Source organism: Penicillium coprophilum (genome assembly GCF_028826855.1).
Source record: "Penicillium coprophilum strain IBT 35676 chromosome Unknown utg000002l_segment0_segment1, whole genome shotgun sequence".
NCBI classification, from domain to species: Eukaryota; Fungi; Ascomycota; class Eurotiomycetes; order Eurotiales; family Aspergillaceae; genus Penicillium; species Penicillium coprophilum.
In genome coordinates, this window is record NW_026622722.1 from 3,407,766 (window position 1) to 3,428,674 (window position 20,909).

Below are 20,909 nucleotides of genomic sequence, written 5' to 3' on the forward strand. Positions count from 1 at the left end.
CAGCCGATGAAGAATGCAAGCCCTCCACCAACGCAGTGTATCACAGCATCTGAATCTGAGATCTAACTAAATACTTCATTTATAGTAATCTTGCAGAAACGGAATGAATGCCAGAAAAAATATGAAATGATTCAACTCTGATTAAGCAAAAACAAAACAATTCTCATACAATTTTCATGGTCACATCCAAATCGTTTCACTCAAAACCCCAACTCAAGCAGCAACCTGATCAGCAAGTCCATCCAGCTCACGCGCCCAGCTACGGTGGCGAGAAATATGCCAAATAAACTGCTCAGCCAGACCCTTCGCGTCCGGCCCGACCGTGCCAACCTTTAACAATGAAACTGCATCTCCGTAGCCGGTAACAACACCATACGATTCCTTCAGCGGAGAACCACTCTTCGCAACCGAAACCTCAGGAAGCCCAATCTGCCGCTCAATGAACGGCACGGCCTCATTAGCACCGGCAATAGCCTTGAGATGAGCGAAGGACTCGGAGATCCAATGCTTAGCAACGCCATTACTCGATAGCGCCTGGATATGTTTTCCGCCAGGCACGTAGACCGCATCAAACAGTGTCGACCGCATCCCGTTAAAGAAGTGGTCGGGAACCACCTTCTGGCCAGATTCGGCAGTTACGCCTTGACGCTGCGCACCGATCGTGAAAACAAACGCCCCCCGCTCGCTCAGGACCTCTTTCATCGTGGCGTACTGGTTGAAGTCAAAGCCGTCGGCAAGCAGGATGGCGATACGACGTGTCGAGATGACGGGTGTCTTCGGCATGAATTCAAGCTGGCTCAGACCCTTGGCTTTGGTGCCTTTGTTTTCCTTCAAAGCCTTGACAGGTGTATCGCCGCCCACGTTTTTCGCGACCGTTTGGGCTAGATCCAAATCGATCGCTGCTAGACGCTCAGTCATACGCTTGTAGACGATAGGGTCGTCACAGTGGTCCAGCTCGAAGGAGAACGCCTTCGCCACGTGCATTTTTTCAATCGGTGAGAGCGAGTTGTAGAATACCTGCGCTTGATTGAAGTGCTCCTTGAACTTCTCGGACAGCGCGCGCTTCTTTACCCCCTGCTGCTTTTGCGGGTAACTGACGAAGCCGCCCTGCTCTTGTGTCGCGGGCGGGTTGGCTTCGAACCGGTTTGGCCAGTAGTTCACCTTGCCCTTTGTGATACGGTGTCTGCCCTGGCCATCGCGGTTGACCAGGCTCATATATGGGCATACTGGCCGGTTAATGGGCAGTTCCTCCCAGTTTGGTCCGAGTCGCGAGATCTGCGTGTCGAAGTATGAGAAGTTACGACCCTGAAGCAGGGGATCGTCGGAGAAATCGATGCCGGGCACAATGTGGCTCGTGCAGAATGCGACTTGCTCGGTCTGAGGGAAGAACTCGTCGATGTTGCGATTGAGTTCCATCTCGCCGATGTAGCGGATAGGAACTAGCTCCTCAGGCCAGACTTTCGTGGCGTCCAGAGGGTCGAACTCGAAGTCGTCAGCTTTCTCTTCGGGGATAAGCTGCAGTCCGAACTTCCAGCGTGGGAAGTGTCCTGCCTCGATCGCCTCCATAAGGTCTTTCCGGTGGAAGTCGGGATCCTGGCCGGCGATCTTCAGTGCCTCATCCCAGACGAGCGAGTGCACGCCCAGCTCTGGAGTGAAGTGGAACTTGACGAAATGCCGCTTTCCAGCCTTGTTAATCAGGGAATAGGTATTCACACCGAATCCCTGCATCATCCGGAACGACCGGGGAATAGCTCTATCAGACATAATCTGCCACGGACGGCGTCAGTAACTAGTTCCCGACTCGCCCAACCCAAACATTCAAATGGAAATACTAACCCACTGGTTCATATGTGTGACCTCCGAATGCAGATATTGGAAATCCCAAAAGTTATTATGCGCAGACTGACCCTGCGGCACCTCATTATGCGGCTCAGGCTTAACAGCATGAATGACATCAGGGAACTTGATCGAGTCCTGAATAAAGAAGACAGGAATATTATTCCCGACAATATCCCAATTGCCCTCCGCGGTGTACATCTTGATAGCGAACCCGCGCACATCGCGCACCGTATCCGCGCTGCCTTTGCTACCCTGCACAGTCGAGAATCGCAGGAACAGCGGCGTCTCCCGGCTGGTATCGGTCAGGACCCCAGCGGTTGTCACGTCCTCGGCGCTCTCGTATAATTTGAATTTACCAAAGGCGCCAGTGCCGCGCGCATGCACTACTCTCTCGGGAATGCGTTCATGATCGAAGCGCATTATCTGTGATTAATTAGTTGATATTCTCACGAACGTGTATTACCATATGCATAGATGGATATAGTAGATAGCTACCTTCTCGCGGGCAATTTGGTCTTCCAGGAGTGAGGGCCCAGTCTTCTTTTCGTCTACGACGCGGAGCCATTGATCTGGGTTGGATATTTTGACGCCATGGTCGGTCGTCATGTGCTGCTTGCTGTGGACATCGACGATGTCCTTTTGTAGATCAACCTGTTTGGCATCTGCGGTCTTGGGGTTTGGATTTGCTGCCATGGTATATGTAGTTGATATTAATGAATAATATCAAAGTATCTATATGGAAAGAAGAAGAATTCGGAAAATATGTGACGGTGTGAATTTCCTACTTTATATAAAAATCAAGCTGAACACGGTGCAATCCCCCAATTGTGACATCAATGATGTAATCCTCCCAATTCGCATGTCCGAGGTTGTATCTACCAACAAAATCGTACATAAAGTGGATTATTCAAGTCATCGAGTCTAGAAATGACCGCTTTGCAGGAATGACCGTAGTATGACCTACTGGTACCCTAATCCCTCCGGGCACTTTACCAGCCAATACCGACAGGAAAACCAGTTAAAGAGCAACAAGTCAAGGATCGTTGGGAATTCCTCCTTTTTCATTCGTGGGGCAGTTTCCTGGTTTCCTGTGATCCACAAGAGGGAGCTATAGCTTGGTAACCTCTGTCTATGTATGGTCGATCATCAGGAGTTCAACACTCCAAGGCATTGGCAGTGGGTCCCAAGTGCAGGCGGCCGATGATGTGCAATTATCCCTGGATGCTTGTTGAATTGGACTTGGGGGATTGACAAGATATCGGGAACTCGGAGTGTGACGTCATTAACCAGTGGAAACCATGTCCGAGTGCGTGCTATGTAGGCTCTCAGAGAGATACGTGTCAAGATATCTTCAACTCGGGAAAGAATCAATTCAAGATCCAAGGGGATAACTCGTCATTCCAAAGAAAGGCTATGCTATATACACCAATAGTCAATCTATGTGCACAGGTATCTCTCTATAGCACAATGTAGCGTCTGAATAATAATAATAAAAACAAGAAAGGCAAGAGAAAACAAAACAGAATTTACATGTTATCCTCACTCCAATGACTCCTCGTCTTCTGCCAAGCGTCATGTTCCTTCTTATTCTGCGCAGGATTGTTTCCAAGCCCCGACCCACGCTCCACCCACTCCTTACTTCCCATCTCAGAAAGACGGGATAGCGCACGCGCAAACGCAAACCGCTCCTCATCACCACTGAAGATAGACGTGTTTTTCAGGGCCTGTACGGACATACCGAGATCATCCATGAGCATGCGCATTGCGTCGGAGAGATCTGAGTGGTCTCCGCCGTCGCCTTCGAGAGATTTCTTTACATCCGTCTCGGAGATGAAGAGGTTTGTTAGGGGAACTTCGGTTGTGAGGACTAATTTGGCCTGTTGATGTGGCACGTTAGTTGACCGATGACTGGAAAAAAAAAACAGTGACTAGGAACGTTGCTCGTTACTCACCCTGCTCTCATATACCGCATCGATAAAGGTGATAAAGCGTCTCGCCAGGTCACGCTGGGTATGGTTCATGCTCGGCACATCCGTGACAATGAACGCATCGTAATGTCGGACGAGCTCGAGGTAGTCGGCTGCACCTGTAGCCGTGCCAATGAGTTGCTGGAAGGTGTATTGTGCAGCCTTGCCGCTAGCACGGGGAACCTTGATTTCGCGGCCCCAGACAACCTGTGAGGCTGTGTGTGGCGGGTCATTGACAGGGTCACCCAGGAACTCGAACCACTTCTGCGCATGCTGCTGTGCCTCCTCATCCAGTGGGTGGTGGTAGACGGCAGCCGGGGGCCGGGGGATTTTACGGTAATCTGTTGGGGAGTTGAGGTTGATCACGCTCAGATCAGTCTTGAGGAGATTGATGCAAGGAATGAAGGATTCGCGCTGGATGCCGTTTTTGTACAGGTCGTCTGGATGGCGGTTGGATGTGGTGACAAGGACGACACCATGGGACATGAGAATCTCGAGAAGCCTGTTTTGTAAATTGTCAGCTGAGTTTTCGACCATGTATCGCCCTGGACGAGAACACGCACCGTCGCAGGATCATTGCATCAGCTACATCGGTACACTGGAACTCGTCAAAGCAAAGCACACTTGCGAGGTCGGCAATATCGGCCGCAACCATCGGCAGCGCATCAAAGTCGTTTCCATACTTCATCTTCACCACGTGCATACGCTTATGTACATCCTGCATGAAATTGTGGAAGTGAATGCGTGTCTTGTGCGTGATATTCGGCGGCAGCGTATCAAAGAATAGATCCATCAACATCGTCTTGCCGCACCCGACATCACCATACATGTACAGTCCCTTCGGGAGGTTCTCGGGGATAGTCGACTTCGCTTTTTTCTTCGCACCACCGCCGAACAGAGAACCGAAGAAGGACGACTTTTGCTGAGGATCCAGAGATTCGGGCTCGGGGTGAATAACCTTGGGTGGGTTGTAATCTTTGAGCGCTTCAAAGAGGTCCTGGAGGTTTTGGATAATTCCTGTGGAATTGGCGCATGTTAGCTTGGAACTGTACCTCCGCCACAGTTGGTCGCAATTTACCTCTCTGATACTCATCATCCCTCAACCGCCCCTCCTGCACCCGCACATCATATTCCCTCATAGGCCCATCCTGCGGCGGAGCGGCGGTGGTCTTCTCGCCCGAGACTGTGGCGAGACCACGCGCCTTCTGCGGCAATCGAACGGCCAGCTGGAGGCAGATCCTCTCTGCAGGCACACATGCTAGCGTAGGTCGACTCGGCCGCCGTAGTGTATCGAGCGTCCTTCGTTCTGTAGTATAGGATCTACGAGTGGCGCCCCGCAACCTCGTAGGGCGGAGGCCCTGAGGTGCCCGCAGCGCGCTCGGGAAGCACTCTGCGCATAGCTTTGTCGATGGGCGGCTCATGAGTGTCCTCCTTTGGAATTTAGGTTTGCGGTGTGCGGCGATAGCGGACTCGAGAGCGGGTTTAGCTAGCAAAGAGCGGTTGCAGTGCAAAGGCGTTAACCGAGGTACATTGTAGGCAAAGAATTTGTTTTCTTCCGGAGAACGGCGGGTCCTCGTCAGCCAGCAGGGCCCTCCAAGGTTGGGCTGTAGATAACGAATGACAACACAGAGAAAAATATACACAGCTCCTACAGGTCTTGGTCCAACAATCAAAAACTCTAGATAACCTGTGTTAGATTCCGTTCCTGGGAAAATAACAACCGAGAGGATAATATCACGTGACCCCATCATCGCCGCATTTCTACCGTCATCAATGGATGGGGGTTTCAACTTGGAATGGAAATTTATATTTGGTATAAAAGAGCTGTGGAATACCACAGTTGAGCCACTGTCATGTGAAAGTACTCCTCCGGTATATGCACGAGAAGTAAAAAGATATGTACACGACACAGAAGCAGGCAGACCGGGGGTATGATCCTGAACAGGATGAGATGTAGATCTGATGCGAAATTGACACAGAAAACGAGAAAGCCCATAATGCGACACAGAAAGATTGCAAAAAAAAAAAAGAAAAAAGAAACAAGTAAACAGAAAGGAAATCATGCCGTACATCTCGCATCAGATTCGTGAAATCGCGATCTCGTCCTCATGGACTATGTGGAATCGCTCAAAGAACTGATAACCAGTTTGAAAAAGACAAAAAGACAAAAAAAACGAAGAATAACCACGTGTCATTCAAAAACTCCAATGCTCCAACCTTACTCATGGCAAACATTAATCTGAAGTTAACAATAACCTCATGAAATCAAGGGCAAGTCTATCGCTGACCGCAACAGGAAAGAAACGTGTGCTTTTCAGGCGATGCTGACAAAGAGGGTCAGCTTGGTGTTCCGCTGCATGGCATTCTCCAGGTCCTGATCAGTGTGAAGATCGATATAGGAACCCGAGGATTCATCACGGTACTGCACAACAATGTCGTCCTGGATCTTCAACCGATCGCACAACTTGTCCTGGAGGTGCTGCATGCTCACACCAGACGGGATGCGGATCGCAATCAGGTCATCCTGGAAGAAGACCTTGACTTTCATCGCACTGTTGGCCGATGCGCCGGAGGCTTGGGTAATGGAGCTAGGTTGGCGGTTCATGGGGGGCGGACCACCGTTAGCGTAAGGTGTGGGTGCTGGGGCACGCTGCTGAGATACCCGGTCGGTGGGCGCATTGATTTGCTGCTGTGAAGACTGGCGCGATACGCTTGGTTGAGGATCCACGCCAACGGAGTGCTGAGATCCGCCCGAGAACCGAGCGTCCTCGCCGAACGCATTGGGGTCGATTTCAAAGTCTCCCTCTCGGGGCGAGAAGAGTTCACGCACAAGTTGACAACGCGAGATATGCGGGGGCATAGACAGGAGCTTTTTGATATATTCGTCTAGGTTCTGACGTCGGCCGTTCGAAATCGCGTCCGTGACGTGGGTGACTGGACCCGGCATGAAAGGAAGGGTGCGCCCACGGCCACGGTTGCCAGCTTCGTCTTCGAATTGAGTCAGAAGGGCAATCTGGAAGTCATAGAAATCGTGATAGTAACGCGACAGCTCCCAGCAGCGACCGTCTTCCATCTTCGCCTCGATGATGTACCAGTACTTGTCGTTATCAAAACAGTAGCGCGGGATATAGGCGGAGACAGGGACGAGAAGTTGGTAGTTTTGTTGCGACATGGGCACTTGCGATAAAGTTCCCTTGCTGGCGGTACGCTGATGCTCCTGTTCAAGCGCATAAGTGGTTAGTACAGAATCGCAAATGGGAGCCAACAGGTTTGCCTACATAAACATTGCCATTTTGACTCATTTGACTTTGATGGCCCATGGACATCTTTTCCATGCCCGCGGTGACGGCCGTCATATTGCCACTGCCACCGTGACCAGCCTCAATTTTACCCAGCGTGATACTGCTGTTCTTGTATTCCGCCGTCATTTTTTTCCATTCCTCAACCTTGGGAACACCGGCGCGTCGCACCGCGTCAAGCGGGTCGGTTACAGCCTGTCCGCTCTGCATATCACGCAATTCAATAAAAGAAACGGGAATCAGGCCGGGGCCACCGAGACGACCGATTGGTTTGGCGACAAACCACTCCGGGTTAGATTGGGCGATGACAATAATGGCTTCACCAGCCTTTGCGTCCAATTCATCGGGTCGTTCCGCCTGAAAATCATACTGGACAATTCCATAAACCATGGCGCCTTGACCCTTGAGTGCAGACATTCTGAATGCGCCGTTCTTGGGAATGGAAGAATCTGTGTGGGAAATACCGCGGTTGGAGAATCCTGAGTCGTGGTCCTTCAAGTCGCCGGAACCCCCACTATCCCTCTCGTTTTTGCCGATAACCTCAAAAAAGGAGACGGGCACAAGCCCCCTAGCACTAGGGATCAGCGGATTGCACGCTTCGTACCAATCCGAATCGTCTTCCCTGCTGATAACGTGAAAGAAATCTCCCTTGCTGAATGCCAATTCCTGCGAGGTTCCGGGCTCCGGTTGGTAGTCGTAGAGAGCTTTGATCACCTTGGAAATGCGGTAAGCCACTGCCAAGAATAAGTCGGAAGTGGAACAAGGAGGGGCGAGGGGGAAGTTCAGAAGGCAAATTTCAGATGAATTTGCGCAAGGAAGCAACTCACTTTTTTAGGGGGTAAAATCGCAATGGCGGACTTGGGTGTGATAGAGATATGATGTTTGGGATCTTTTTCCCCCTTCAAGGATCGTCTAAAGGCCTATCATTTTTGTTAAAAAAAAATCGGATTAATTCAAGATAGCATGTGAGACTTAAGGAAGAAACTCACCTTCATGGTCAAGGTAAAAAAAGAGAGAGGGTTCAAGGAGATGCAAAGAGGAAAGGAGGAGCAGCGCTCTTTTTTAGCCATGTATACCTTGACCAGCGTAATCCGTATTGCGGTTCCAACCACGCGGCTTGGATGATTGTCAGGCCCGCTTTTTATTTTATTTTATTTTGCTTTGTGAAATCTTCCCCAGTAGATCTATACTAGATGTAGTCTGGAGTCTTTGATATATCTAGAACAATGAATTAAGATCTGGTAATACATAGCCGGAGGGCTGGGGTTTGCACTTTCTGAACTGTGTGAATCTTGAGGAAATCTTGGAACCCTTCAAGGTTGATTGGGATATACCGTTCAAAAATACCTCATCTTCTATATATCTATCTCGATGGAGGTAATCGCCCTTGGAACCCAAGGCCGAGACATCTCAGTGTCTTCGAACTCGCCTTAACTTACCGGTATGTCTGACATGAGTACCACATTATCGAGATTACCGTACTATCATTGCCGCCGTTGGGCAGACAATCCGGCTAGTGCAACGGAATCACACCCTAGACTGAATGCAACTCTATCTTGTGGCCATTTCCCACCTGCGCATATTGTATACATCTTAGAAGACCAAAGAACGAAAAAGAAGAAGAAAAAAGAATCTTTGCCCCTGTCTAGTAGCCATGGTTCCATGACATCTTAACCGTGGATTATCATATTGTCATGTTCGCCTCAAAGCCGTTCCAGTTTTCCTCGATTAGGAACTTTTTTTTTTAGGAAATTCCAAAGAACGTCGAAACGAACGTGTATGTGCTATAGATACTCATCACCAAAGAAAATGGATGTGTCAAAGACAAAGGGCCTAGAATGGGGAGAGGATACTTAATCCGTTAATTTTAATTTCAATTCTAAATTAAACTGGGGACCAATGCGCGGCTACAATCTGTCGACGGCGCAGGAAACTTCATCTCGATATATGCAATGTACGGAGTACATGGATCATAATTACCAAAGCAAATGGAAGAGACTTGAAGTTGAATCTGGAAATGCGAAAACCAGATTATGCTTGACACGGTCCCTGTGCTCCATACTCCATGCAGGTCTGACCATTGTTAACTCGCCTCACATGTTGATCTTGCACTTCCTGGTACGACCTAGCGTTGGCCCTGATTACCACGTGGCGACTTTCCATATATGGATTCTATTCCAACGTCAAAATTGGAGTTCAAGGTAGAACTCTGCATATAAGACAAGTACTGAATAGATTGAGTATTGTAGGTATTTACTATGCCAATGTGCAATCGCCTCTCTTCATCAGTCTGGGTCAAAGAGTACATCTTTTGGCCTCTGCTCCAAAAGAAAAAAGGGTCGACCAACTCCAGGATCAGACGCCACCGTGGGGGGTATTAGTATCGTAACTCCGCTGGCAATCCTGTGAAATGAGACCCGGGGGATGATGCCGAGAACGAAAAGGCAACGAAGATAAAAAAATGCAAAAACTCTCAAAGGGCTATGTTGTATCCATGTGAACGTATGTGGTGAACGCCTGCTGCTTTTGAAAAAAATACGCCAAAAAAAGACAAGAAAATGGCTTTGACTGAGATCCGGTGGGTTATGATCCTCGGCGCAAGAAAGAGACGGACAATGAAAGCTTAGTTAGATTTGACCTTTGATGTCGACGACGCGGTGGGCGGCTGCTTTCGCTTGATCGAAAAGCGAGCCTGCTTTGCCCGTCAACAGCCTCACAGCTCCGTTCTTCTCCTCCAGCAGTTCTTCGGAGGAGTTGTCTAGAACGAAACGTGCGGTCTGTTCATCAGACTCGAACCCAAGCTCTTCTGTGATAAATCGGATGTTGACATCTGGTTTGTATCTACAAAAGGTCAGCCGGAATGCTTATACAGAATAGGGCAAATCAAAAGACTTACGCCCTACACATGGTTGCGAGAGCACTCAACCGCTCACGGTCGACAAACATGTCCATGAGATAGGCTCCCATATTCGGGGTGTCGAGGTACAGCTGGAAGAAACGATGGTAGTTCCCGAGTGCAAGGGCAGAACGGACATCCAGGGCATGCTTCACGGCCGGGTCTTTCTTATCTTCTGCAGTCACGTCGGCTAATGCGTCGTTCATCGCCGTCCAGTTTCGGGTATAAATGAAATAAAGAATACGATAGGCCTTGAATTCCGTCGGGTGTCCTCCCAACTGCTGCGCATACAGCACTCGTAGCTGGGTCTGGCACTGGTTGTACTCACCAAGATCCCCTTTTTCCAAGGCGATGCGCGCATGGATTTCGTAGACAACGACAGTGAAATCATTTCGAATGCGTTGAACCGTTAGATCTTGACGCAAGGACTTGAACTGGTCACAGATGTAACCGTAGTTGCCATCGTGCTTCCATTTTCTTTTCAATAGATCGAGCGCCTTCTGCAAGACTGGCAGAGGACGAACGCTGTCCGGGTTGGGAGCAGAAGTCAATCGGAAGTAGTTCTTCTCCAATGTTTGGCATCGCCCGACAACGGGGCCTTGATCTGCGTCGGCAGCAGGCATCGGCGATCCTGCAGGAGAAGAGGGAGAGTTTCCGCTGGCCCCCACTCCTTCAAAACGCTTCCTCCTCATTTCCAAATTAGCTTTGGACTTACTAGACTGATCCAGTGTTATGCGTGGTTTTTTCTCTGTGGTAGGGTGAGTAACTCGATCTTCAAAACGATTGCGGTTAGCTTTTCTCCATGGTGGCGATCCAGTCTCCGAATGATGGCCATCAGTTGACTTTCGCTTCCGTGTGGCATCCCCAGGAGAAGCTGGGTGACTGGACGCCCAGTTTGAAGAGCTAGGGTTGGCCAGGATTTTGTTGCGTTCATTTTGCACCATAGTTTGAGGCAAAGGTAGCCTTTCCCAGTCGATAGATCCCAGCTTGTCATTCTGGGCGGCGTCTGTAATGACGTGCCTCAGCTTCTCCTGCATTTCAGGAATGCTCACGCTCGCAACCTGGTTTTCGGGAGCAAAGCAGCGTTGCACATACGAGCGTACTGGTGGTGGGAACTCCACTCGTGTTCGGGCTTCTGTATCAGGTGATGCCGATTGGGTAGGCTGGGCGGGAATCGTTCCATTCATTGGCTTGGTATGATGGGCGAGGCTACGACGCGCTTGGACTGGTGTGTAAGCTGGAGCCGCTGTGAGGTTGTTAGCATCCTGACACAAGACCTACTAGACTCGGGTCGAGTTATTTTCCTTACCTGCTGGAGGAAATGCGCTAGAGATTGTGCCTTGGGCGGTAGAGCGCCAAGGTGGTACGCTGGAACTCATCGTAGATGCAAGATTTGGAAAAAAAACAAAGAAACAAGATGAAAGGAAGTAAAGAGCTACGAAGGGGCAGGTCTCGAGTAACGGCTGAAAGGATCAAATTTTGATCTTACTCCTCGGCTGGTACTGGTTTTGAGATGGAAGAAAGGAATATGAACGTTTATTTTCAGGATGAGATGGTCACGAACCGGGGAAAGGTGAGAGTGAAGTCCACACAGACTCAACCCCGTGACGGTGAGTGATACTCGCTTACTCACCGGACTTTAGTTTGTCCGACTTCGGGACCCTCCCGCGTTATCGCGTTATCGCAATCGCCTTGGCGTAAGTGACATCCATGGATGTCTCTCTCTCTTTATGGATCTCCTTGAAGTTGGGAGCTGATTGGACCTACTAGATGTTCTTCAAGTCGCTGGATCTGACTACTGCACTCAGACCCTTGCTGTTACCCGATGAGATCCTTCTTTTTGTCCAGGACGCAGTGGGGTTGTATGAAGGGTAAGTACCTCATCATGATGGTGCTCCTGATGCGGGGTGCTGATTAGAGGCACAGGAAATACAAAATTCAGAATTATCAAAACGGCCATGCCTATCTCACATCGCACAGAGTGTGCTATGTTGCGGCTGAGGACCCGCGGAAATACTCAGTGGCTATTGATCTGAAAGAACTCGATCGAGTGGAGTCTCAGGTGCGACATGCATACATACATACTGCTTTCGAGGCTTTTTCTCTCAATCAATCACTAACCAACCCATGTATTCAAGGCTGGCTTTTTAAAGTCATCTCCGAAGGTTACCATATATTCCAAACCACAGAAGAAGACCGATAAGACAAGGAGCGCAACAGCCAGCCCGGCTGTAGCCCAACAATCGGCCCTTCATCCGACTCACTCACTTTCTCACCTTCCAGAAACGAATCTCCCGCAGAATTCACCATCTCCAAAGCCAATTAACGCCACTTGGATCTGTCCCATTTGCTCATTCTCCAACCCAGTTCCGTCCAATTTCGACCCCGCAACGACTAGTGCTGCTGCAAATCTACCTCCTTGCCTAGCATGTGGCATCAAACCACCATTGACGACTGTCCTTAAAGCAGCAATCAATGCTGCAACAAGCCGGGAGTCACCATTGCCGAATCCAGTTACATCACCAGCCATTCCACAAGACACAGGCCAACCAGATACCAATGCGTCTCTATCACCTTTTGGTCCCGGGGCAACCGTCTCTTGCCCGAGATGTACCTTTGTGAACCATCCGTCTCTCGTGGAATGCGAGATCTGTGGGGCATCCCTATCTGCTAGCTCCTCAGCGAACGCCAATCGCGTGGACTCCCCTGGACCGCTGTTCGAGCAATCGCACATCGCGAACACGGAGGTTAGTGAGTGTATTAAACTTTCATTCCGTGCAGGCGGTGATAAGACTTTCTACGAGAGACTTAAGGGGGCCTTGGTGCAAAGAAAATGGCTTCTGCAAAATGCGCCCCCGGTGCCTTCACCGTCGCAAGGCACCTCCTCGCCGGGCTTGCCTCCCCTTGCGCCCAGTGTTGAAAGTCCTCTCCCCTCCGCAACACGACCTTCCGGGGTTGGTATTGCGGGATTGGAACGCAGAGGCCTGGAAACCCGGAAGAAAAATGAGCTGGTCATAGGGAATGCCTTCGAAGATTTGGAGGCTTTAATGGCCTCTGCCAAGCAAATCGTTGCGCTGGCCGAAACTCTGGCGCGTGAGTCTGGCATGACTACCAATGAAGGCTCGTCAGAAACTAGCGCGGTGCTATCCGAGTCCGCTGCTGCTCTGGGCATGGTGACAACCAAAGACATGATCAGTTCTGGATCTGAAAGTCTATATTTATCGGAACTTGCGCGTGACCTGGCTGAATATCTTACTGATGACCGAAAAGGCATCTTGCAGCGAGAAGGTGGGATTATGAGTCTAATTGACCTCTGGGCTGTCTTCAACCGGTCCCGTAATGGAGTAGAACTGGCTAGTCCGTCGGATTTCCAGAAAGCAGCGGAGCTGTGGGAAAAGCTCAAATTGCCAGTTCGTCTACGGCGTTTCAAAAGTGGTCTTCTTGTGGTGCAGCGATATGACTGGAGCGATGAGCAGACAATCGAAAAACTTCAGGCCTGGATGGATGAGCTCCGGCGAGTTCCCCCTGACGATTCTGTTCCATGGGATTGGTCCCTCTTTGGTCGAGCTGTTACTGCCAATGAGGCCGCGCAACGGTTTCAATGGAGCGTTGGGGTGGCTGCCGAAGAGCTGGAGATGGCCGAAGACCGGGGTGTCCTCTGCCGAGAAGAAGGAATCGAGGGTCTGCGTTACTGGCGCAATTACATCTCGTCCTCTGAGTGTGATGATTTCTCCCGCCTTGTAATTTGAGGCGGTGCGAAGTCGTGATTGTATATGCAGAGTTGCATACAATCCCCGTCAATCCAAGGGGGTGTGATGATGCCCACACCGAGCATCACAAGATAACAATGCATGTAATCCATCTGGGACCAAAGCACAAGCTGAGAGTCCTATGAGAGTGAGCCCAGCAACGTGTTATGTACCATGTATGTATACATCTAGGTTTTCGATGTGCCAAGAGCAGGGCATATCTGCCAAGAGCGCTTGATGCCCATGTGAATGCTGTCACTGCAAACTAGACATAGATCATCAATGCCTCTACCTACGCATGGTCCAATAAGACATAACAGTGGCAGATGACGCATTAGCTGTCGTTCAAGGAAAATAGGAACCTCGGAGAAACAATCCATCTAATAGATACTCCCGAGGTCAAGCCACAGATCCTAGAAAGGATAAAGGTCGTCTACTACCCTATTCTAGTACAAAAATTGTCTCAAAGTAATCTCATGTACAATTCTTGCCGGCTGTTACGTGGTGTTGGGTATGCTTATGTATATTCCTGGGTAATGATCTACACCTAGTCCCGGGATTTGCATAGTATGCACACCCTGCAGAATTCATCACGAATCACACACAGCTTATGAGATACTAGAGCAATGGGGCTAGCAATTGGTTTCCATGGGCTTCATTTATTCACGTACTCCGTACAGTTGCCCAATATGCACGTTCTGTATAACACGCATATACACACATACACGTCCATAGTTCTGTGGTCCGCCGCTATGATTTTCATTAGAATTCAAATTGGATGCCTGTTTTCCATGAATAATCAAGGACCCAGCCAGTCAACCCCTTTCAAAGCCCACACTCAGTAATCAGGATTCAAGGACGACTTGAGATGGTTGACCTCCACAATATAGACCTGATGTCCCATCGACACCTGGACCCATGCTGCTGACATAATCGCATAGCATGGCCCCGGGGCTCAAGGTGGTGACCCCACTGATCTTCCCGTACCGATAGATCCACCACAGATGTCCTGGCTTTTGGGAACCTATCGATCCATCTTTGACATCAGAAACTCCTTCACTCTCCCAGGAGAATGATTGGCCGCTTCCAATCCTCTCAGGAGTAATCATCTCCTGGTGGGAAACTCAGTGTCCCCTAATTTCAACAACCCTTTCTTCTAATCAACCCTAGTACTTGATAAATGAATTTCACCACAGGATATCGAGATACTATACTGTGATCCCCTTTTTGCTTCCCCGATAAATCAAACGAACTAATCAGCTGCGTCTACCAACAAGATTGAGACCCGTGTTTGTTACGATCTCTCGAAGTGAAGCAACGTCATGAAAATAGGTGTGAAGGCAAGATCTCATGGCAAAGGAGTGAGTCCAACAAGATTGAGACCCGTGTTTGTTACGATATCTCGAAGTGAAGCAACGTCAAGTTCAAGCCGATCACTGCCCTGGGAGCTTGAGGCAATTGCGCCGTTGAGAAGATCTTCTTTAGTAAGATAAATGGGCCGTTCAAACGGCCCATGAACCGGGAAAAGTCGGTTGCTGAAGATCATGTATGCACTGCCGGTAGAATTTCGTCCCCAGAGTTCGATTGTTCCAGCAACACCTTGTCTGCGCTGGAAAAATTTCACAATAAGAACCTTACACACATTTGCCCCCACTCCTTCCAACCAGAGTTTCGCATCTTCAACGAGGCTTCGATACGTCTGATTGAAGCCAACCTCAATAACGATTCTGGGTTCATGCAAACTGGGGCTTGTGAAGTAAGAGATGAAGGTGTCAGGTTCTTTTTGATCATCGGTGTATGGAGGGTTCCTGGCAGTAACTCGCGGGCTTGCTGTTACCATAACGTTGAGAAGTTCATCAGGAGTAAGTTGACCGTTGATATGCCAACGCATGAGCTGTTGAATAAACCACGCATGCGGGGCTTCGTGAGTATAATTTGGCATTTTGAGAGTGATAACTTTCCTCTGGAAGAACAATCCTTTTCGAACACGGGGAAATTTTGTGTCGAGAAGTTTTAAAAGATCAATTGCAATCTCATGATCCACCGAGGTAAGTTCGACAAACGAGTAGAGAGACTGGTTGAAGAATCCACTGCCTTGAATTTTTGCCAATGCCTCGTCGGTAGACGTGATTTTGTCGAGGGAGATTTCTTTGTCAAGGGCGTAGTCTCCACTGTCACAAGACTGTTCGGAGATCATGCTACTAGCTGGCGTGGAACTGAGTGGTGAAGACATGATGGGCAAAACGAACAGGAGAAGGAGGGTGCTTTGTTGAAGATGGAAAGCGCAAGTATGGAAGTAGCGAAGTCAAGTATTTATAGGGGACTGATAGTACACCGCCCTGGCATTAACCCGGCAGCCGATTTGAAGTATGTGTGGCCATCAATTGGGAAAACTCCGGGCGAATGACTCGAGCCCCCGACTTTCTGACTGACATTACAATGGAAGAACTCATGATGAGTCCCTCAAGCTTCTCAAGCTTGTATGTAAAAGCTCAAGGTGGTGTTTATTCCAGGCAATCTATTCTAGCGCTATCATTGAAGGGTGTGGTGGTTCTCGTAGTAGTCAATGGCGTTTTGTCGGATCCACTTATGTGGAGTACAGTGATAAGAGTACTGATCTCGATTTAGTGAAGAGGACTTTCGAAAATCAAGATCAGCAATAGATGTATAAAGTAAACTTGATGTCAGACTTCAATTGAAAAAGAGAGAGCGGAAGAACAAACAGGACCCTCAGTTTCCCCGCAAAGTTATGCCAGCAGTGACGTCACACTTGGACATCGGTCTCGTACAATCTCGTACACTCCTGTATGTTGTAGGTATTCCCCCTAATTCGCCTCCATACGGGAAAAGACTGAGAAGAACCTGATTAAAAATACAGTAAGAAAATTTGTTGAACACAGCAAAAAAATAAAGCAACGAATTCTCGCCCCTCAGGCAACAGCATCGAGCCCAGGCAGTGCATAGCTCCCTTCTCTAGGCAAAATCTACAAAAGCGTCGAACAAAAGCACACGAAGAATCCAACAAGCAAAGGCCAAAGCAATTACACCTCACACTTCAATGCCAGTCTGAAGATCGCCTCAGTTGTAGTTTAGTCGCTTTCTTCGTCTCGTGTTGCTTCTTAGCCTCCGCAGCAATGGTGTCCTGCCACCCTAAAAGCCCTCTCTGTTCAGGTATGTCGACAAATCTTAACTTTGGCCCCCCACTGCACAGCATAGTAATGCCAATTGTCATCTTGTCAAGCCCGATCCATGGAGTGAGCCACCTTTGCTTTATGTAGAAGCACCACCTATCGTAAGCCTAGAGCCGCGTCAGGTCCCCACCTACCTTCACAATAGTCCTGACTCTCTCCAATAGGGAGTTTGGGTAAGATTGCATTGTAGCATTAGTTTCGACACCGGTGCACTTCTTGTTCGGATACCAACTGAGCAGCTCGTGGAGGTTATTCGTAATAACAACGACATCTTTCATAGCTGTGCAGCCGCCTAAGGTGGAGGCGGGCGGTACCTGAAATAAGCAGGAATGAAAATGTTCTTTTTAAAAGCAGGTCTCTTCACGTAGTGTAACAATGGGGTGGTACACTAAGTGCCATACCTTATGGATCGCATCGCCTGCCATTATAGTACGCCCAAAGCACCAGTGGTCCAAAACTCCTTCTTCGAGAGACATCATCTGCGCTTTGGTGCGAGTCCGCCACATTTCACTGAGTAACACTGGTCTATAGATGGGATAATATGACAGTTTCTCTGCCAGTGCCGCCATGTCTTCCTCTGTGAACCGAGCCCGGTTGGGCCATGCACATTACTGGTCCTTGGGGGGTTTGCAGTGCACGACGAATGAAACAAAGATCGGCTGGCACAGAAGTAAGAAGGGGAACCGGTCGTTTGAGATGGAATGCATGTCCTGTGGGCCCAATCCGGGGATAGGCGGACACTGCGCGACAATAGCGTTGTAGGTGGCTACCATAGCTAGAAGATCAACCGGTAACTTTCAGAATTAACATAGCTTTCGAGAGCACAGGAGAGGGATCCAGTATATTGTCTCTCTGTAGAAAAAATATAATGGGGGATTGCATTATTGGCATTTTTCCACATGATCTCGCGCACTTGGTGAATCCGTTATGCCTCGAATGTTACTCTTTGATATCAAGTTTGTCGTCGCTTGTAGCAATCCCTGGCTTCTGATAGAGAGTCCGATAGATGAATCAGTCTCTCTTCGCCATGCTCTGGCAGTTCGTCGGAGCCACTATTGTACAGCCTCAATATCTCTTTTTGGTGATTCACTATGGTCAGCATCCACGGCATCCAACACTTCCCCAAAACGAAGCCATGGCAATATTTGCTACGACTATCGCGATACTACTCTGTCCGCTCATACTATGTGCTCCATCATGGCTGCAAGCGAGCGAGTGGCCACCTCATGGGGGCAACGTTGGATTGGAGCTCGCGTTATCTTGTATCAATGGGGAAATGTCTGCGATAGAAAAGACTGACTTGATACTTCTCCTCCCCGGCGTTATAGTACTAGGGCCTGGAGGGGCGGGGTCGTTCGGATTGGCGGTTCGTGAGTCGAGGTTGAGACAACAATTCAACAGGGCCAGGAAACTATACTGATAGAGAGCACTCACCACCCGGGGGACGATTTTTGACCGAACTCGGCTCGATCGCCATGATTTTTGCTCTCGGCAATTTCTCCAGAGATATTTGAGATAGGGATAAGTCTAAGAAAGTCACTATGATACCTTGCAGAATGTGCCGATTTTCATCTCTCTTATTCAATTGTGTCCCTGTCGCTTGTGGGGGTATATAATCAGTACCCACAGCTATGAAACTCTCCATATCCGAATCAGAAAAAAATCTTGAACCCCGTACTTTGAAAATAAAAGTCTTTGAGAAGCATCAAACCCATTTTCACCTCGCCACCGCACTGTAGCTCCGAGGTCGGTAGTTACTGTGGGGAAAAGGACGTTATCGGGAATCCCCGCGGAATTTCCCATGGGGGCCAAATAATTTGAACCCGCAACAAATTTTGCTTCTTTGACTCAATTCAGTTTCAACTCAAATTTCACAAAATGTCCAAGCCAACACGTACTGCTGTCAGCACCAAGGGTGCACCCGCCCCGCCCCCAATCCTTTCACAGGGTCTGGTCGTCGGCAACGTCGTCTACTGCTCTGGCCAGTTGGGAGTAGACCCGGTCACGGGTGAAATGGTGGAGGGAACTATCCAGGACCGAACAGTATGAGAGACGCCCTATCTGATGTATCTATTTTCTGACATATTCAACAGCGACAAATCCTACGCAACCTCAACGCCGTCCTAGAGGCTGGAGGGTCGAGCCTCCAGGACGCAATCAAGGTCAACATCTTCCTTACCGACATGGCCGATTTCTCGGCAGTGAACGAAGTCTACGCTACTTTCTTCTCGGATCCTAAGCCGGTACGTATTCTCTGATCGGAAAAAAAATAATGAGAGAGAAGGACATACAAAATCCGTAGAGACCATCGTCTGGAATACGCCCGTCTTGCTTTCTGAAAAATGAACCGTTTCTAACTATCAGGTCCCTTCTAGGTCCGTACTTGTATTGCCGTCAAATCCCTCCCGAAGGGATCGGATGTCGAAATCGAGTGTTCTGGCCTGGTTACAAAGCCCAGCAATGGACGCAGTTCTAGACTTTAAGACTGGAATGACGATGACGTGGAGCATCAGACAGACAACTCCACCTGACAGGGTTGGCTCAAAATTCTGATGGCAAAAGAATCACAGTGGGAAGTAGGTCACATGATCTGTGTATAATTTACAGCCGAATTGGAAAGATTACGACATGCCTGATATTGACCACTTGTAACTTTTGTAACTTTTGTTCTGCATCTTTCAATAAGTACAAGCTAAAACCAAGGACGAAGAGTGGAGACTGGAGCTGTGGTGCTCAGGAACAGGGTTAGCGTACACACTCGCCCATGGTACAGCTGATGAGCCCCTGGAAGTATATTGTATAAAAAGGCTTTAAATACCAGGAACATCGCTGGGTATTGTTCATGTCTTCAGGAAAGAGAGCTAAAATTCAAATTAACCTGGGATAGCCCAAACAGAGGGAATGTGGCTGAGTCAATTATAATCAAACCCGTGGTCCACTTATAGCTCTCGCATAAGCTTTGTATGCTTGATTCTTGGTTCCTGCATTTCTGAAGGCTTTTCGATCTCGAGGTTTCATGCAGCATGCAGCCACAAGCCCTTGCACAAATCTAGAGACAAGAATTTGGAAGAAGAGGAGACAAAAAATGAGAAAAAAAAAAAAAAAACCGGCGAAGATAAGACTGGAATTTCTCGGCTTGATTGTTCTCACACCATTTGGCATTGGTTGGCATAATCTCAAACACACTAGGAATGCTGAACATCTGAAAATGACGACAGGAATGAGGGGAAATCGTAGCTGCCAGTTCCTCCATTCCGATCGGGGGCACGTGGTGTATCATATCATGTTTTGAAAATTCAAAGCTCAATCAGCTTCCAATTTACGCTCTGTGGAATATTCCCTGTGAACTATGAGCAGGTGTTCGTGTCGGTTGATTGTATTAACCTATTATTCCGGGGACAGAACCTAAAGCTTAGAGTGTGAGACAGTCTTATTATTTGCCGGATTTAGAAGACCCAATTTAAGGCAGGGCTTATTCCCCCCCTACTTCCATATCGGATTGAACTAATGCTGTCCCACAGTATATGACTCCCCAAGGGAGATAGTTACATCTGTCTCACGAGACTACAAAATTCAAGAGTCAACTTGTTCCACAGAACGCCAACTCTCTTACCGAGCGAACTCTCAACAGCGGCTAGTCAGCACACCGTTGATTTGATCTCTTTGTCAGAAGTTATACATAGAAAAGTCGCTTGCACAGAGTATGCTTTTTCCGCCTTTTTCCGCCGTCTTGAATAGACTGGAACAGGGAAAACTATTTTAAAGATATCTAACAAAAAATGGGAAGCCCACTGAGAAGGCTATTGGAAAGACTGCTGAAAAGACCACTAAAAAAGACCACTAAAAAGCCCTGTAAGAAAGAGGTCAAAAGGCCGCAGAAGCGGCCGTCTACACTTGTTGATCATAAACCAGAAAGAGCTAAGTGCGCAAGACTGGCAGCCGGTCCCAAGCCACTAACGATAATTATG

The 20,909-nt window shown here is 48.7% G+C and overlaps 8 protein-coding genes across 8 annotated transcripts; 2 read left to right on the forward strand and 6 right to left on the reverse strand.

The window, feature by feature from the left end:
- Positions 1-213: 213 nt before the first annotated feature.
- catA (catalase catA) lies at positions 214-2,532 on the reverse strand (the record flags this gene model as incomplete). Its single annotated transcript, XM_056674510.1, has 3 exons — positions 214-1,767; positions 1,837-2,262; positions 2,335-2,532. 3 exons carry the CDS (start codon positions 2,530-2,532, stop codon positions 214-216), a joined length of 2,178 nt encoding a protein of 725 aa, XP_056535035.1.
- An 833-nt stretch (positions 2,533-3,365) lies between these two features.
- Positions 3,366-5,227, reverse strand: N7500_003365 (AFG1/ZapE family ATPase; the record flags this gene model as incomplete). The annotated part of the gene is made up of 4 exons (XM_056674511.1): positions 3,366-3,716; positions 3,792-4,308; positions 4,370-4,823; positions 4,885-5,227. The coding sequence occupies 4 exons, from the start codon at positions 5,225-5,227 to the stop codon at positions 3,366-3,368; spliced, it is 1,665 nt and encodes a 554-aa protein (XP_056535036.1).
- Positions 5,228-6,120: 893 nt separating this feature from the next.
- Positions 6,121-8,686, reverse strand: N7500_003366 (phosphatidylinositol-3-phosphate-binding protein BEM1; the record flags this gene model as incomplete). Its single annotated transcript, XM_056674512.1, has 3 exons — positions 6,121-7,023; positions 7,085-7,727; positions 8,679-8,686. 3 exons carry the CDS (start codon positions 8,684-8,686, stop codon positions 6,121-6,123), a joined length of 1,554 nt encoding a protein of 517 aa, XP_056535037.1.
- Positions 8,687-9,732: 1,046 nt separating this feature from the next.
- N7500_003367 (uncharacterized protein) lies at positions 9,733-11,380 on the reverse strand (the record flags this gene model as incomplete). Its single annotated transcript, XM_056674513.1, has 3 exons — positions 9,733-9,946; positions 10,002-11,247; positions 11,311-11,380. 3 exons carry the CDS (start codon positions 11,378-11,380, stop codon positions 9,733-9,735), a joined length of 1,530 nt encoding a protein of 509 aa, XP_056535038.1.
- Positions 11,381-11,771: 391 nt separating this feature from the next.
- N7500_003368 (ESCRT-II subunit protein VPS36) lies at positions 11,772-13,750 on the forward strand (the record flags this gene model as incomplete). Its single annotated transcript, XM_056674514.1, has 3 exons — positions 11,772-11,872; positions 11,928-12,063; positions 12,140-13,750. 3 exons carry the CDS (start codon positions 11,772-11,774, stop codon positions 13,748-13,750), a joined length of 1,848 nt encoding a protein of 615 aa, XP_056535039.1.
- Positions 13,751-15,098: 1,348 nt separating this feature from the next.
- On the reverse strand, positions 15,099-15,983 carry N7500_003369 (uncharacterized protein; the record flags this gene model as incomplete). Its single annotated transcript, XM_056674515.1, has 1 exon — positions 15,099-15,983. One exon carries the CDS (start codon positions 15,981-15,983, stop codon positions 15,099-15,101), a length of 885 nt encoding a protein of 294 aa, XP_056535040.1.
- Positions 15,984-17,048: 1,065 nt separating this feature from the next.
- On the reverse strand, positions 17,049-17,366 carry N7500_003370 (uncharacterized protein; the record flags this gene model as incomplete). The annotated part of the gene is made up of 2 exons (XM_056674516.1): positions 17,049-17,255; positions 17,343-17,366. 2 exons carry the CDS (start codon positions 17,364-17,366, stop codon positions 17,049-17,051), a joined length of 231 nt encoding a protein of 76 aa, XP_056535041.1.
- Positions 17,367-18,819: 1,453 nt separating this feature from the next.
- N7500_003371 (uncharacterized protein) lies at positions 18,820-19,424 on the forward strand (the record flags this gene model as incomplete). Its single annotated transcript, XM_056674517.1, has 3 exons — positions 18,820-18,984; positions 19,035-19,184; positions 19,317-19,424. The coding sequence occupies 3 exons, from the start codon at positions 18,820-18,822 to the stop codon at positions 19,422-19,424; spliced, it is 423 nt and encodes a 140-aa protein (XP_056535042.1).
- Positions 19,425-20,909: the final 1,485 nt, after the last annotated feature.